Source organism: Triplophysa rosa, linkage group LG7, assembly GCF_024868665.1.
Source record: "Triplophysa rosa linkage group LG7, Trosa_1v2, whole genome shotgun sequence".
NCBI lineage: Eukaryota > Metazoa > Chordata > Actinopteri > Cypriniformes > Nemacheilidae > Triplophysa > Triplophysa rosa.
The window spans coordinates 26,521,477-26,534,199 of record NC_079896.1 but is presented as its reverse complement, the minus strand read 5'-3'; the positions used below and the strand labels follow the sequence as shown (position 1 = coordinate 26,534,199).

Genomic DNA, 12,723 nt, shown 5'->3' with positions numbered 1-12,723 from the left:
CCGGTACAGTGGTAACAACCAATACATATCTTCTTATGTAACGAGAAGACCCAATCGTCTTTAATGAATCCTGACGTCATGAAAAAGTCATATGTAACTACATGCATTCTCGTTCTCTTCAGAGGCATTTCTCCGTGTTTGCCGTTCATTTCCCCGGCGCTGAGGCTCTGAGCACTATATACAGCAGTATTCTGAGCGGTCACTTCCAGCAGGGCGGTTACAGTTACGGTGTGAGTCGTATGGTCAGCACGCTGGTGCAGGCCGCCATCTGTCTTCATCAGAAAATGAACCAGAACTTTCTGCCCACTGCCATTCGCTTCCACTACATCTTCAACCTCAGAGACATCTCCAACATCTTCCAGGTGTCAAGGAATGCATTCAGAGGTGTACTGTATATGGTCGGAGTCTCAGGAACACAATGCATTTATAAATGATGGTGTTTGGTGTGCGTGTGCAGGGCATTCTCTTCGCTCTGCCGGAGCAGGTGCGCTACCCCATAGATCTGGTGCACCTGTGGCTACACGAGTCCTCTCGAGTATATTCAGATAAACTCATGGAGGAGAAAGATGTGGAGCTGTTCAACAAGATCCTGCTGGACACGGGCAAGAGATACTTTGAGGTGAGCAGAACGTCTCCAGACGCCGCGGAGTCACCTGACCTGTAAACCCAATGACTCTGTCTGTCTCTGTAGGGCATCGACGAGTCGATCTTCATCAACCAGCCGTTGATCTATTTTCACTTCGCTCACGGTAAGGGCGAGCCGCGGTACGCACAGGTGACGGATCTGGAGAAGCTTCAGAAGACGCTGACGGACGCGCTGGAGCATCACAATGAACTGCATTCTGACATGAACCTGGTGCTGTTCGAGGAGGCCATGCAACACATGTGAGAATGCAAAAACTCATTCCCGTAAAGTCAGATTTAACGTCGACCGGTCTGTCTGAATGAGGTTATCGTGACATGAATGTGTAAGTCTTTCTTTGTAGTTGTAGGATCAGTCGTATTCTGGAGTCTCCTGTGGGGAACACGTTGCTGATCGGCGTGGGTGGAAGTGGGAAACAGAGTCTCTGTCGACTCGCTGCCTTTCTCAGCGGACTGGAAGTGTTTCAGATCACACTGCGCAAAGGCTACGGCATCAGCGACCTGAGGGTACATTCACATTTCATTCCATTTCTTTTGTGTTTTGCACAGTTTCCTGCTTTAACTCCTTGTGCTAACCTCAAAACAGCTGCACATGACGTGTGTAAAAACTTTATAAAAAACAAAAAGTTTTTAAAACGGACCTTTATGGATTTTCAGAAGAATTACGTTTGTTTAAAGAATGAGAGATCCGCTTTAATATGACAATAACAGATTTGACAAATAAACATATAATCTGTGCTAAACATTTTATGCAAATGAATGAGACCCGTTTTATGTGTCAATTTTCAAAATTGAGATTATTACATCATCTGAAAGTTAGGATAGTTAGGATAGGACAATATTTGGCCAAGAGACAACTATTTAAAAATCTGAGGGTGCAAAAACAAAAACGTATTGAGAAAATAAATCGCCTTTGTTGTCCAAATGAAGTCCTTAGCATAGCATATTGCTTATTTATTTTACATATTAATTACTATTATTATTTTTTGATATATTTACGGTAGAAAATTGACAAAATATCTTCATGGAACATGATCTTTACTTAATGTTCTAATGATTTGTGCCATAAAAGAAAAATCCACAATTTTGACCCGTACAACGTTTTGTTGGCTATTGACACAAAAATTCCCGTGCTACTTAAGACTTATGGAGGGTCACGTTTTATTCAAGTGTTGGAAAACTTTTGACTGGTAGTGTATATATTTTTGTTACTGAAAATCTCTATAATACAGAAAATAGATATTCCATGCTATTGATTTTACAAGTGTTAATAGAGGAAGCACCAGATTCCCCCTGGAGGTTTCGGTATGGACATTTATTCAGATGATCTTTTTTTATTCCGTACAGATTTATAACGTTTGTTTTCTCTCTGTCTCTGTGTGTAGAGTGATATAGCTGCTCTGTACATCAAGGTTGGAGTGAAGAACATCGGTACCATCTTCCTGCACACAGATGCTCAGATTCCCGATGAAAGATTTCTGGTGCTGATAAATGACATGTTGGCATCAGGTACACAACGCAAACTCACCTCGCATTCACCTCCAACCCTCCGTAGGCCTGTCATTGACTCTCTCTCTTTCTGTCAGGAGATATTCCTGACCTGTTCAGCGAGGAGGAGGTTGACATGATCGTGTCTTCCATCCGTGTGGAGCTGCGAGCGCTGGGTTTACTGGACACGCGTGAGAACTGCTGGGACTTCTTCATTGACCGCATACGCAGACAACTAAAGGTGTTCACTTCATATCTGTGTTTGCACAAACTATCGTTTGAATCCGTTTTTCTCACTGATAATGTTGTGACGTCATGCCCCTCCTCCGCTGTAGGTGGTGCTGTGTTTCTCTCCGGTGGGCTTCACTCTTCGCACGCGTGCTCGGAAGTTTCCGGCACTGGTGAACTGCACCGCCATCGACTGGTTTCATCCCTGGCCCCAGCATGCACTGCACTCGGTCAGCAGCACTTTCATACAGAACATCCCCGGCCTGGACGTAAGACACAGTTCGAGCAGTTGACATGGCTGCATACTTCTTCACATACTTCTAATACTCATGATTTGATGGAAAAGTGTGCATGGATGTAGGCTTTGATTATTCACCAGGCACACTGCTTTCAAAATACTAAGACTTAAGAAATAATTCTGATTCATCTTGCATACTATAAAGTTATATTATGTACTTTATAGCATGTCCGTTAGTTAAAACACAATGAAGAGACGTGATTGTGATTAATCCAGACGTGTGTTTCTGTGGTGTAGCCGGCGGTGCGAGTGTCCATCAGTGACTTCATCTCGTTCGCTCACACTACTGTCAACGAGGTGAGCGTGAAATACCAGCAGAATGAGAAGCGCTTCAATTACACAACACCCAAGAGTTTCCTGGAGTTCATGAAGCTCTACGGCAACCTGCTGGGGTCAAAGAGAAGAGAACTCAGTCAGAAGATGGAGCGTCTGGAGAACGGCCTGCAGAAATTACTGACCACCGCATCACAGGTCAACACAACTCAGCTCTGTCCCTGCTCTTATTATCACTGCGTGTTACTGTAATCTCATAGCACTTTATAAAAGTCCCCATAAATCAAAATGGAAGTTTTTTGGCTTTTAGTATGAATATGTTACTCCTAAAGACCCCCTGAAGTGTCTGAACTGAACAACTTTGTTTGATGCATTGACGTCATTTTCACTGAAACAGGAAGTTTTTGATACCTATTGACTGGCTCCTCCCTCTTTTAAAATAGCAAATAGAGTTTAGTTTACCTCACAGCCTGAAATCTAACAAGAAGCTGAAGTGCAGAATGATGTCAGAGACGTTGATCAATTGATCCATATAGAGGGTTTCAAAGTGACAACATAAACAAAAGTGACTGCGCATGCGTGCGTTCGTGAGCTGCAGTTTACTTCCGGTACACATTCACAAACAATAGAGCGCCTGTAGATTATTTCTGATAACAAGCAAAAGAAACCGAGAAGCGTTACTTGGCTAAACTTGTCTCTCCAATATTTTGAATTTCGACTGCGATACCAAGCTCGACCGCTAGATGTCAGTGTACCATACGGATTCTTTAAATGCGTCCAAACTACAGGACCCATTCAACAAATTGTTTATTTAATCAAAGGAATTTTTTAATACAATTATTATACAATAAAATAATAATATAAATTGATATTAACATAAATTGAATAAAATATGAATAATTATATAATAAAACACAGACCGGAAATTGACTGCAGTCCCAGCGTGCACTTCCGATGAAACGGTCTATTGACAAAAGTAAAAGTTAAGTGAAACTTAAATCTATTGAATTTGAATTTTGATAATCTTTTGGAGTTTACAAATATCCTTAAGGCTAACATATTCAAACAAAAAAACTTCAGTTTAGATGATATGGTTTCTGGTTATATAAGTCCCCATGACAAGTTATACGTCTGGTTTGACTGGAAATGATGTCAACGCATTTAACAAAGCTGTGCATTTCTAACAGAAGCAGAAAGAAAAGCAATATTTACCAATCATATCAAGTAAAGTAAAGTAAGGTGACGTAAAGTTACGCAAAGGAAAGTAACGTAATGTATTGTAACATAACGCAATGTAGCATAGCGTAACGTAACGTAAAGTAACGTAATGTCACGCAAAGTAACGTAACGTAAAGTAACGTAACGTCACGCAAAGTAACACAACGTAAAGTAACAACGTCACGCAAAGTAACGCAACGTAAAGTAACGTAACGTTTCTGTCTGTGTGTGTGTGTGTCAGGTGGAGGATTTGAAGGCTAAATTGGCCATACAGGAGGTGGAGTTACAGCTGAGAAACACTGATACTGAAGCTCTCATCGCTAAGATCGGACAACAGAGCGAGAAACTCAGTCAAGAGAGAAGTGTTGCAGACACTGAAGAACAGAGAGTGAGACACACACAACACAACAAAACCATTTAACAATACCACTTTAATGTATTCTGATATATTACATGTTTATTCATATGAATGAGTTTATTATTATTAATTATTATGGTAACACTTTACATTAAGGTTCCCTTCATAAAGCATTTATAAATGTGTTCATTAATGATTAGTAAGTCATTTACAAATGCATTATAAAGCGGTTATAACTGCGTAAATAAAAAAGGGGGATTCTAACGAAATACCTGCCAAATAGTGTCATTTTTAACTCACATGTTATAAATGCTTAATAAATGTATTTATTCATTATTTATTTGACTTGAAAGCAGATTCATTATTATCTTGATGTTGTTCGCAAAATAGGCCGTCAGACGGGAGACTGTGGGGTGTTATGTTGGTTTTTCTTATTATTGTATATTTCACATCTTATGTCACTTTTCAAACCATGTTGCTTACCTGATCCGATTCCCAATGTCTTCCGGTGCCCTCCAGAATGCCCTCAGATCATGATGCTTATCCAAAGCCGTTTTTTCTTGCTTACCAAGATAAATTCATCAAACTTTTGTTCACTTTTTAACACAAAGGTTGTTGTAAACTTGATGTTTTATTAATGATTCAATTACTTCCAATAGTTAATCAAAACCAGAAAACATTTAGTTATTATTTATTGTAGAAACAGAATGCTTGCTCACAAGGCTACACCTCTGATGTGAGTCATATATTTAGATGTATTGACAGCCCATGAAAGTGCATGGAAAAGTGGATGCCTGTTAAATATTCACATTTATTAAGCATTTATAACATGTGAGTTAAAAATGGCTCACTATTTTGTTAGAATCCTTTTTATATATGCAGTTATAACTACTTTATAATGCATTTGTAAATGACTTATTAATCATAAATGAACACATTTAGAAATGCTTTATAAAGGGAACCCTAATGTAAAGTGTTACCATTATTATTCAAGTGTGACTGGTGATGATGATCATAAATGTGTGTATCAGGTAGAAGTGATTCAAGCAGAAGTGACCAAACAGCAGCAGGAGACTGAAGTGGATCTGGCGAAGGCTGAACCGGCTTTACAGGCGGCTAATGCAGCGCTCAACACACTCAACAGGGTGTGTGTGTGTGTGTGTGCGTGCGTGCTGTGCGTGCGTGCTGTGCGTGCGTGCTGTGCGTGTGTGTGTGTGTGTGTGTGCGTGCGTGCTGTGCGTGTGTGTGTGTGTGCGTGTGTGTGTGTGTGTGTGTGCTGTGTGTGTGTGTGTGGTGTGTGTCGTGCTGTGTGCGTGTGCGGTGGGCGCAGATGTGTGCGTGCGTGCGTGCGTGCGTGCGTCGTGCGTGCTGTGCGTGTGTGTGTGTGTGTGTGTGCGTGCGGTCGCGTGCCGGGTGCGTGCTGTGCGTGTGTGTGTGTGTGTGTGTGTGTGTGTGTGTGTGTGTGTGTGTGTGTGGTGTTTAGATGAATTGTTGAATCCAAATCGCCAAGTTTCACAATGCAAATGCTTTTTAAATGTGTGCGCTGGTTTCATTTGTGTGTGTCTAGTTGAATCTAACAGAGTTGCGGACGTTTCCGAACCCTCCGGTCATCGTGACGAACGTTTCTGCGGCGGTTCTGGTTCTTTTGGCTCCTAACGGCCGGATTCCTAAAGACCGGAGCTGGAAGGCTTGTAAAGTCGTCATGAGTAAAGTGAGCGTGACATTTAAACACACAGATTTAGCCTCCGGTGTGTCACGTGTTTTTATTCTACTGACATTTAACGTTAGCAATGGGCAAACTGTTTTTGGCCTTGTAGATTCATCCTGAAAATGAAATAAGACTTCTGAACATTTCATTCTTCTGTAAGTGATGTTTCGAATACTCAAATTGGAGCATTAAAAAACGGTCTGATATTGAATTCGAAGTTTAAGATGTCAAAGATGAACGTTTAACAGATGTTTGTGTGTGTGGGTTTATTTTGTTAGGTTGATGATTTTCTGCAGACGCTGATGAATTTTGATAAAGAACACATCCCTGAAGCTACAGTACGTGTGATCAAAGACGAGTATCTGAGCGATCCGGATTTTAACCCGGATTTTGTGCGTCTGAAATCATCTGCGGCGGCCGGTCTCTGTGCCTGGGTCATCAACATCATCCGATTCCACCAGGTCAGAAAACACTGCAGCCCAGTATTAAGATTGTGAAATCAATATGCATATTATAATGTAAGATCAGTTTCAATGATCAAGAACTCTAGGAATGGATTTGTGTAATTGGGTGATATTTTAAATAAACACAAGCAATAAACACAAAACGTAACAGTTTAGCAGATTTGGATTACACACAAAGTCAGTATCTTATTTCAAATGTTTGTTTGTGGTTATTGTTGAAGTTATATTTCCCATGAATCCTAAAGAACGTCTCTGATCATTCTTGACACCACAGTGTGTTTACGGTAAATGGAAAACCTCACAGGGAATTGTTCGATGAATGTGGTCTGCTGACAAAACGAAACGAACTCTGATGGTTTTCATTTTAAATCCCATCACGACCCTTCAGCTGTTAACCAGTATTTCATTTATTTTTGTGGTGTGTTTTGGGTTTATTCCATTACGATTGAACAGTGTTAACTATTGATTCTCATTCTCCAGATAACATCACACCAACAGAACAGAAAACATGACCAGTAGAGACCCACAGACACCATTATAGTTTCCATTCAAACCAATAGGCTACAATTCCCATTATAACCATTAGATCCAGTGGAATATGATTTCTCAGCAGGTTTGATTGTGTGTGACGGTGTGTTTCTCTGATTCTCTCCCTCACGCTGCTCTGTTCAGACATACGTGAGTAAATCTCCACTGGACATCTCAACAACACTGGACATTTCAAAAGCTTAAATATACGTTTCACAGTTTCCAGTCAGTGTGAAAGGACATTTGACACATTATGTTATTAGTGGAGATGAGTCTGCGAGTTGCCTTGTGTCTGTTTCTCAGGTGTTTTGTGAGGTGGAGGTGAAGAGAATGTGTCTGCGTCAGGCAAACGCTGACCTGATCGAGGCCGCCGAGAAACTGGACATCATCAGAAAGAAACTCACCGTGAGTCTCTCTCGCTTCATGTGCCACACAAATATGGAATTGTGTATGTTTTGCATAATAGAGTAGTGATACTGATATTTTGTGCGTGTGTCAATATCACGGAATAAAGCTCAGCAGAACCCTGATGTTGCGTGTCTGAACATTGACCGTGTGATGTCACGTGTGTTTGTGTTATACAGGAGTTGGACAGTAGTTTGGACACGCTGAAGGCGGCGTTTGAGAAAGCCACATCAGAGAAGCTGCGCTGTCAGGATGAAGTGAACCGCACCAATACAACAATCCAACTGGCCAACCGTCTGGTCAAGGGCTTAGAGGTCGGAATAAAACTGCCCTTCGCGATGTACAGCCATGTTGTCTTTACAATTGTCTTCAATGGCAGCTGAAAGAACTGTGTTTTTCTCACAACTATCTTCTGTATCAGAAACAGCCGAGTGTGTTTGATATTGATTGATGAGCAGTGTGCGTGTGTGTTTCAGTCAGAAAACGTGCGCTGGGTTCATTCTGTGGCTCAGTACAGAGAGCAGGAGTCGACTCTGTGTGGAGACGTACTCCTCACCGCTGCCTTCATCTCATACGCCGGTTCTTTCTCAAAGAGATTCAGACACGAGCTCCTGCACAACCTCTGGATGCCTTACCTGCGCTCACAAAAAGTACACAAACTTACTCGTGTATGTTGTCTTTAAGTCAAGTTATGCTGACGATGCAGCATAAATCTGTTTGTGCTTCGTGTTTCAGGTGGCGATTCCCATGACTGAGGGATTAGATCCCGTTTCCATGTTAACAGATGACGCCACGATTGCCAAGTGGAACAATGAAGGTCTGCCGGGTGATAAGATGTCCACTCAGAACGCCACAATACTGAGTAACTGTGAGCGCTGGCCACTGCTCATCGACCCTCAGCTGCAGGGCATCAAGTGGCTCAGGAGTCACTATGGCAACCGCCTCAAAGTCATTAACCTCGGACAGAAGGGGTGAGTGACCGCTCATGATGATGAATCTGGAATGATGCTCGTTTAATATTCACAATTGACTTTACGTTTTTTTTAATCCGTATTTATTTTGTCCTGTTTGAAAACAGTGTAGGGATTTTATTCCACCACCATGCCCCAGAAGGGACATGGTGGTGGAATTTATTTTATTTTTTTTGAAAGCTTTTGCGTTCCTCTGAGAAACACTGCATTCCCTTACAAAGATATGTGCGTTCTCTCGCAAAACATGTTGCGACTTCGGACGGGTACTTTCTGTTTATCGTCTCGCTGGCGGCATCACAGACAACGCCATACGTTAACAATGGGGTGGTTCTTAGTTTTATTTTGAACTTGAACTTAAGTATAAGGAAATACGTTCAGTGCTCAAGGAGTTTGGTAAAGTCGGCAATAATTTCACAGCTTCCCAGACCAATAATTTGTGAGCTACCCAAATGTCTTTGCGAGGGAACGCAATATTTCTCGGAGGAAACGCAAACGTTTTGCGAGAGAACACAAAAGCCCCGAGAACAAATGTTCTTTTCCTTCTCACATTTTTTCCACCACAGCATTTTTCTGGACAGTACTTATTTTCTAAATGTGTTCCTATAGCTTGTCTTGGCAGAGAATTGTGTTTACAGAAGAAAGCAGATTTTGAGGATGAATAAATGATGACAGAATAACCTCAATACCAGCCTAAAATGTTGATGTCTAGATGATTTGGGATTGATCATGTTTAGTGAAGTTGTGTTGTGTTGTGTTGTTGCAGGTATGTGGATGTGATTGAACTGGCCGTGGTCTCTGGTAAACCTGTATTGATTGAGAATCTAGAGGAGACCATTGAACCCGTCATTGATCCGCTGCTGGGCCGTCACACCATCAAGAAGGGCAGGTACATGACAAACACAACACACAGCATTTCAACACAGTAACTAAACATATGTGGGACAGATCTTTAACGACAGCCACAGTGTTGACTGTAAATATAACTATACTGATGACTCTTCAAAGATTTCTTCTGTCTGGTTTCTGCAGCTGTATTAAAGTTGGAGATAAGGAGTGTTATTTTCATCCAGACTTTCGTCTGATTCTGCACACGAAGCTGGCGAATCCTCACTATAAACCTGAGATTCAGGCTCAGACCACACTGATAAACTTCACGGTGACTCGTGACGGTCTGGAGGATCAGCTGCTGGCTGAGGTGGTGAATCTGGAGAGACCGGACCTGGAGCATCTCAAGGCACGTGTGTTGACATCATGTTTAGTGAGATGTTCAGATCAAGTGTCGTATAATAACGATTTTGTGTGCAGTCAGAGCTGACTAAACAGCAGAACACATTTAAGATCGAGCTGAAGCAGTTGGAGGACGAGTTACTGACCCGTCTGTCTGCCGCAGAGAGTAACTTCCTCGGGGATGATGTTCTGGTGGAGAAACTGGAGAGCACCAAACACACGGCAGCAGAGATTGAGATGAAGGTTTGACTTAACAGCTTCTTCTGTAGGGTCGGACTCATGCTCATTGGTACCTGACAGCGAAATCAAACTTTTCATACTTTGCAAATGATCACTTCGAACGATGTCACATTTCTGTGAAGCTGTTTGCAGATGCTGATGTCTTACGCCCCGTTCACAGTCCAAGCGACTTTGTCACTGCAAGTGGCCAGGGGTTGGCGGTGAGGTCGCTAGCTGAGAGAAGAAGAATCACGTTAGCCCCCATCTTCACTCCTATTGGCTGTCGCCCCCAAAAGTCGCTCCTTGTTTGCATAACGTTAAGCATTTCTCAGCTTTGTCACGTCGCTAGACACGACCCATCCCGTCGCCAACGGTTGCTACTGCTTGTGTCGCCGGAAGTCGCCAGCTCTCCATTGAAATGAACGGGATCATGTCACTTCGTCGTTTGTAATGTGAACGGGGCATTACGTTTTCACCTCAGCCCGGAGCTATGATCAGACCCACATGTGATCTCTCACAGTATGATTTAGTGTTTACTTTAGTAAACTAGAGAAACATTCCTAGATACTACCGTCTTTTAAACCTTACTATAGTAAATATGCAAAACTATAGTGCCATAGTACTTCAGTAAAAAGCTCTCTTCATCTCAATTTTCTACATGTTCTCATTTTCTTTTCAAAGTAAGTGTTTCTGATTCCGTTCTTATTGTGTGTTTAATTGAAGTGCGTATTGTGGAAAGATTGTTATATTTGACTATAGTTAATAATACAGAATGCTACAGTTTACCTCAGAAGATTGCATCTGGATTCTGTAAGACATAGGAATAGCCAGAGGTTGTTTTATTTGTTCTTGTCTTGTCTCTTCTGGTGCTTGTGATGTTGTGCAGGTGTTGGAAGCAAAGGTTAATGAGGTGAAGATAAATGAGGCGCGTGAGCACTACCGGCCCGTGGCTGTCAGAGCATCTCTCCTGTACTTCATCATCAATGACCTTAACAAGATCAACCCCATGTACCAGTTCTCCCTCAAGGTGTGTGTGTGTGCGTGTGTGTGTGCGTGTGTGCGTGCGTGCGTGCGTGTGCGTGTGTGTGCGTGCGTGCGTGCGTGCGTGCGTGCGTGTGCGTGTGTGTGTGTGTGCGTGAGTGTGCGTGCGTGCGTGTGTGTGTGTGTGTGTGCGTGCGTGTGTGTGTGTGTGTGCAAAACTGATCTTCAGATATAACACAATCATTCAATATTTAAGGGCGCAGGCTGTTACTTATATCCTGAACACTTCATGTCTGCAATTGGTCGAGAAAAAAGATAGCTCCGCCCCTAAAACGTTAAAACTGAAAACACATTGCTCATCTGGATACTGCACGTCATCTTGACTGCTCCGGTTTAATCGTTACAGATTAACATTTATGAGATTATATTTATAAATGATTAAACCAGATTACATGTTTGTCTTGTTTTAACTAGGGGTGTCACATATACCGTTGTTGCCAATAACCGTGATATTAAAAGACGCGGTTATGAATATCGTGTTAATTAATATCACATCATAATATTGTACAAAATCCACACCCATTTGGAATTTAAGGATCAGAATGGTTACAAACTGTCTCAGTCTCCATAAACTTGTATTTTAAGTGTGATTCACTGACCAGATAACTGATAAAACAGTAAGCAAGTATGAAGTAAACAAAATGAAAGATAAACATTACTGATGGAATCATTGGGCCTCATTCATGAAACTTTCGTAAATATACAGTATGAGTAAACATGAGTCATTTACGCGTCAAACAGACCTTTCCGAAAACTCTCCTCCGGATTCACAAATACCTCGTAAATGTCAGATTTGATAGTTAAATGTATGTATGTTAATGAATTCCAATCATTCGTAAATAGGGCGCGCATGCACGCTCATTCATAATTAGCATACAGTAATCCCCAAATAAGATTTTGAAAATACGAACTTTTTAACAAATCGGAAAATTTACGTCACAACGACTTTACAAACTTTTTACACAAATACACACTGCTCGTGTTTTATAAATGAGGCCCAATGATTTCATTTTACAAAGATTTCGCAAAATACCGCGTCAATACCGCCATGGGCATGATAACCGTATAGTGCAAATCTGATATCGTAAATGTTTGCAGAAGGGTGATCGTGACCCTGACGAGTTGAGATGTTGGATGTTCTCTCCGCAGGCGTTTAACGTCGTGTTTCATAAAGCCGTACAGAATGCAGACGTGTGTTCAGATGTCAAGAGTCGTGTGAACACGCTGAAAGACTGCATCACCTTCTCAACATTCAATTACATCAACAGAGGATTGTTTGAGAGAGACAAAATCACTTTCGCCGCACATCTTACATTTCAGGTAACACGTTATAATACATCCTGACACATGACAAACATGAAGCTGTGATAGATTTTGCTGGCTGACTGTGTGTGTGTGTGTATCAGTTATTGTTGATGAGTAAGGAGGTGGACACTCGAGAGCTGGACTTTCTGCTGCGCTTTAACATTGACCACAGTTACAGCAGCCCGCTGGACTTCCTGTCTAACTCCACCTGGAGCGCTGTTAAAGTAAACACGCATGCACTCACGTGCGCGCACACACACTCACGCACACACTCACTCACGCACACACACGCACACATGCAATCACACACACACACACACGCAATCACACACACACACACACACACACAC

At 41.9% G+C, this 12,723-nt stretch overlaps 1 protein-coding gene across 1 annotated transcript in view; it reads left to right on the top strand.

Moving 5' to 3' along the window:
* LOC130556718 (dynein axonemal heavy chain 11-like) overlaps positions 1-12,723 on the top strand; it is a 45,619-nt gene that overhangs the window by 22,346 nt on the left and 10,550 nt on the right. Inside the window, exons 45-66 of the mRNA XM_057337971.1 lie at positions 123-362; positions 458-619; positions 692-885; positions 987-1,149; positions 2,028-2,151; positions 2,229-2,371; positions 2,466-2,627; positions 2,894-3,127; positions 4,389-4,535; positions 5,537-5,650; positions 6,073-6,216; positions 6,492-6,674; positions 7,509-7,610; positions 7,790-7,924; positions 8,087-8,260; positions 8,346-8,581; positions 9,345-9,467; positions 9,611-9,815; positions 9,887-10,051; positions 10,914-11,054; positions 12,218-12,388; positions 12,475-12,597. Coding sequence (XP_057193954.1) covers positions 123-362; positions 458-619; positions 692-885; positions 987-1,149; positions 2,028-2,151; positions 2,229-2,371; positions 2,466-2,627; positions 2,894-3,127; positions 4,389-4,535; positions 5,537-5,650; positions 6,073-6,216; positions 6,492-6,674; positions 7,509-7,610; positions 7,790-7,924; positions 8,087-8,260; positions 8,346-8,581; positions 9,345-9,467; positions 9,611-9,815; positions 9,887-10,051; positions 10,914-11,054; positions 12,218-12,388; positions 12,475-12,597 — 3,585 coding nt within the window. The remainder of the gene's footprint in view (positions 1-122; positions 363-457; positions 620-691; positions 886-986; positions 1,150-2,027; positions 2,152-2,228; positions 2,372-2,465; positions 2,628-2,893; positions 3,128-4,388; positions 4,536-5,536; positions 5,651-6,072; positions 6,217-6,491; positions 6,675-7,508; positions 7,611-7,789; positions 7,925-8,086; positions 8,261-8,345; positions 8,582-9,344; positions 9,468-9,610; positions 9,816-9,886; positions 10,052-10,913; positions 11,055-12,217; positions 12,389-12,474; positions 12,598-12,723) is intronic.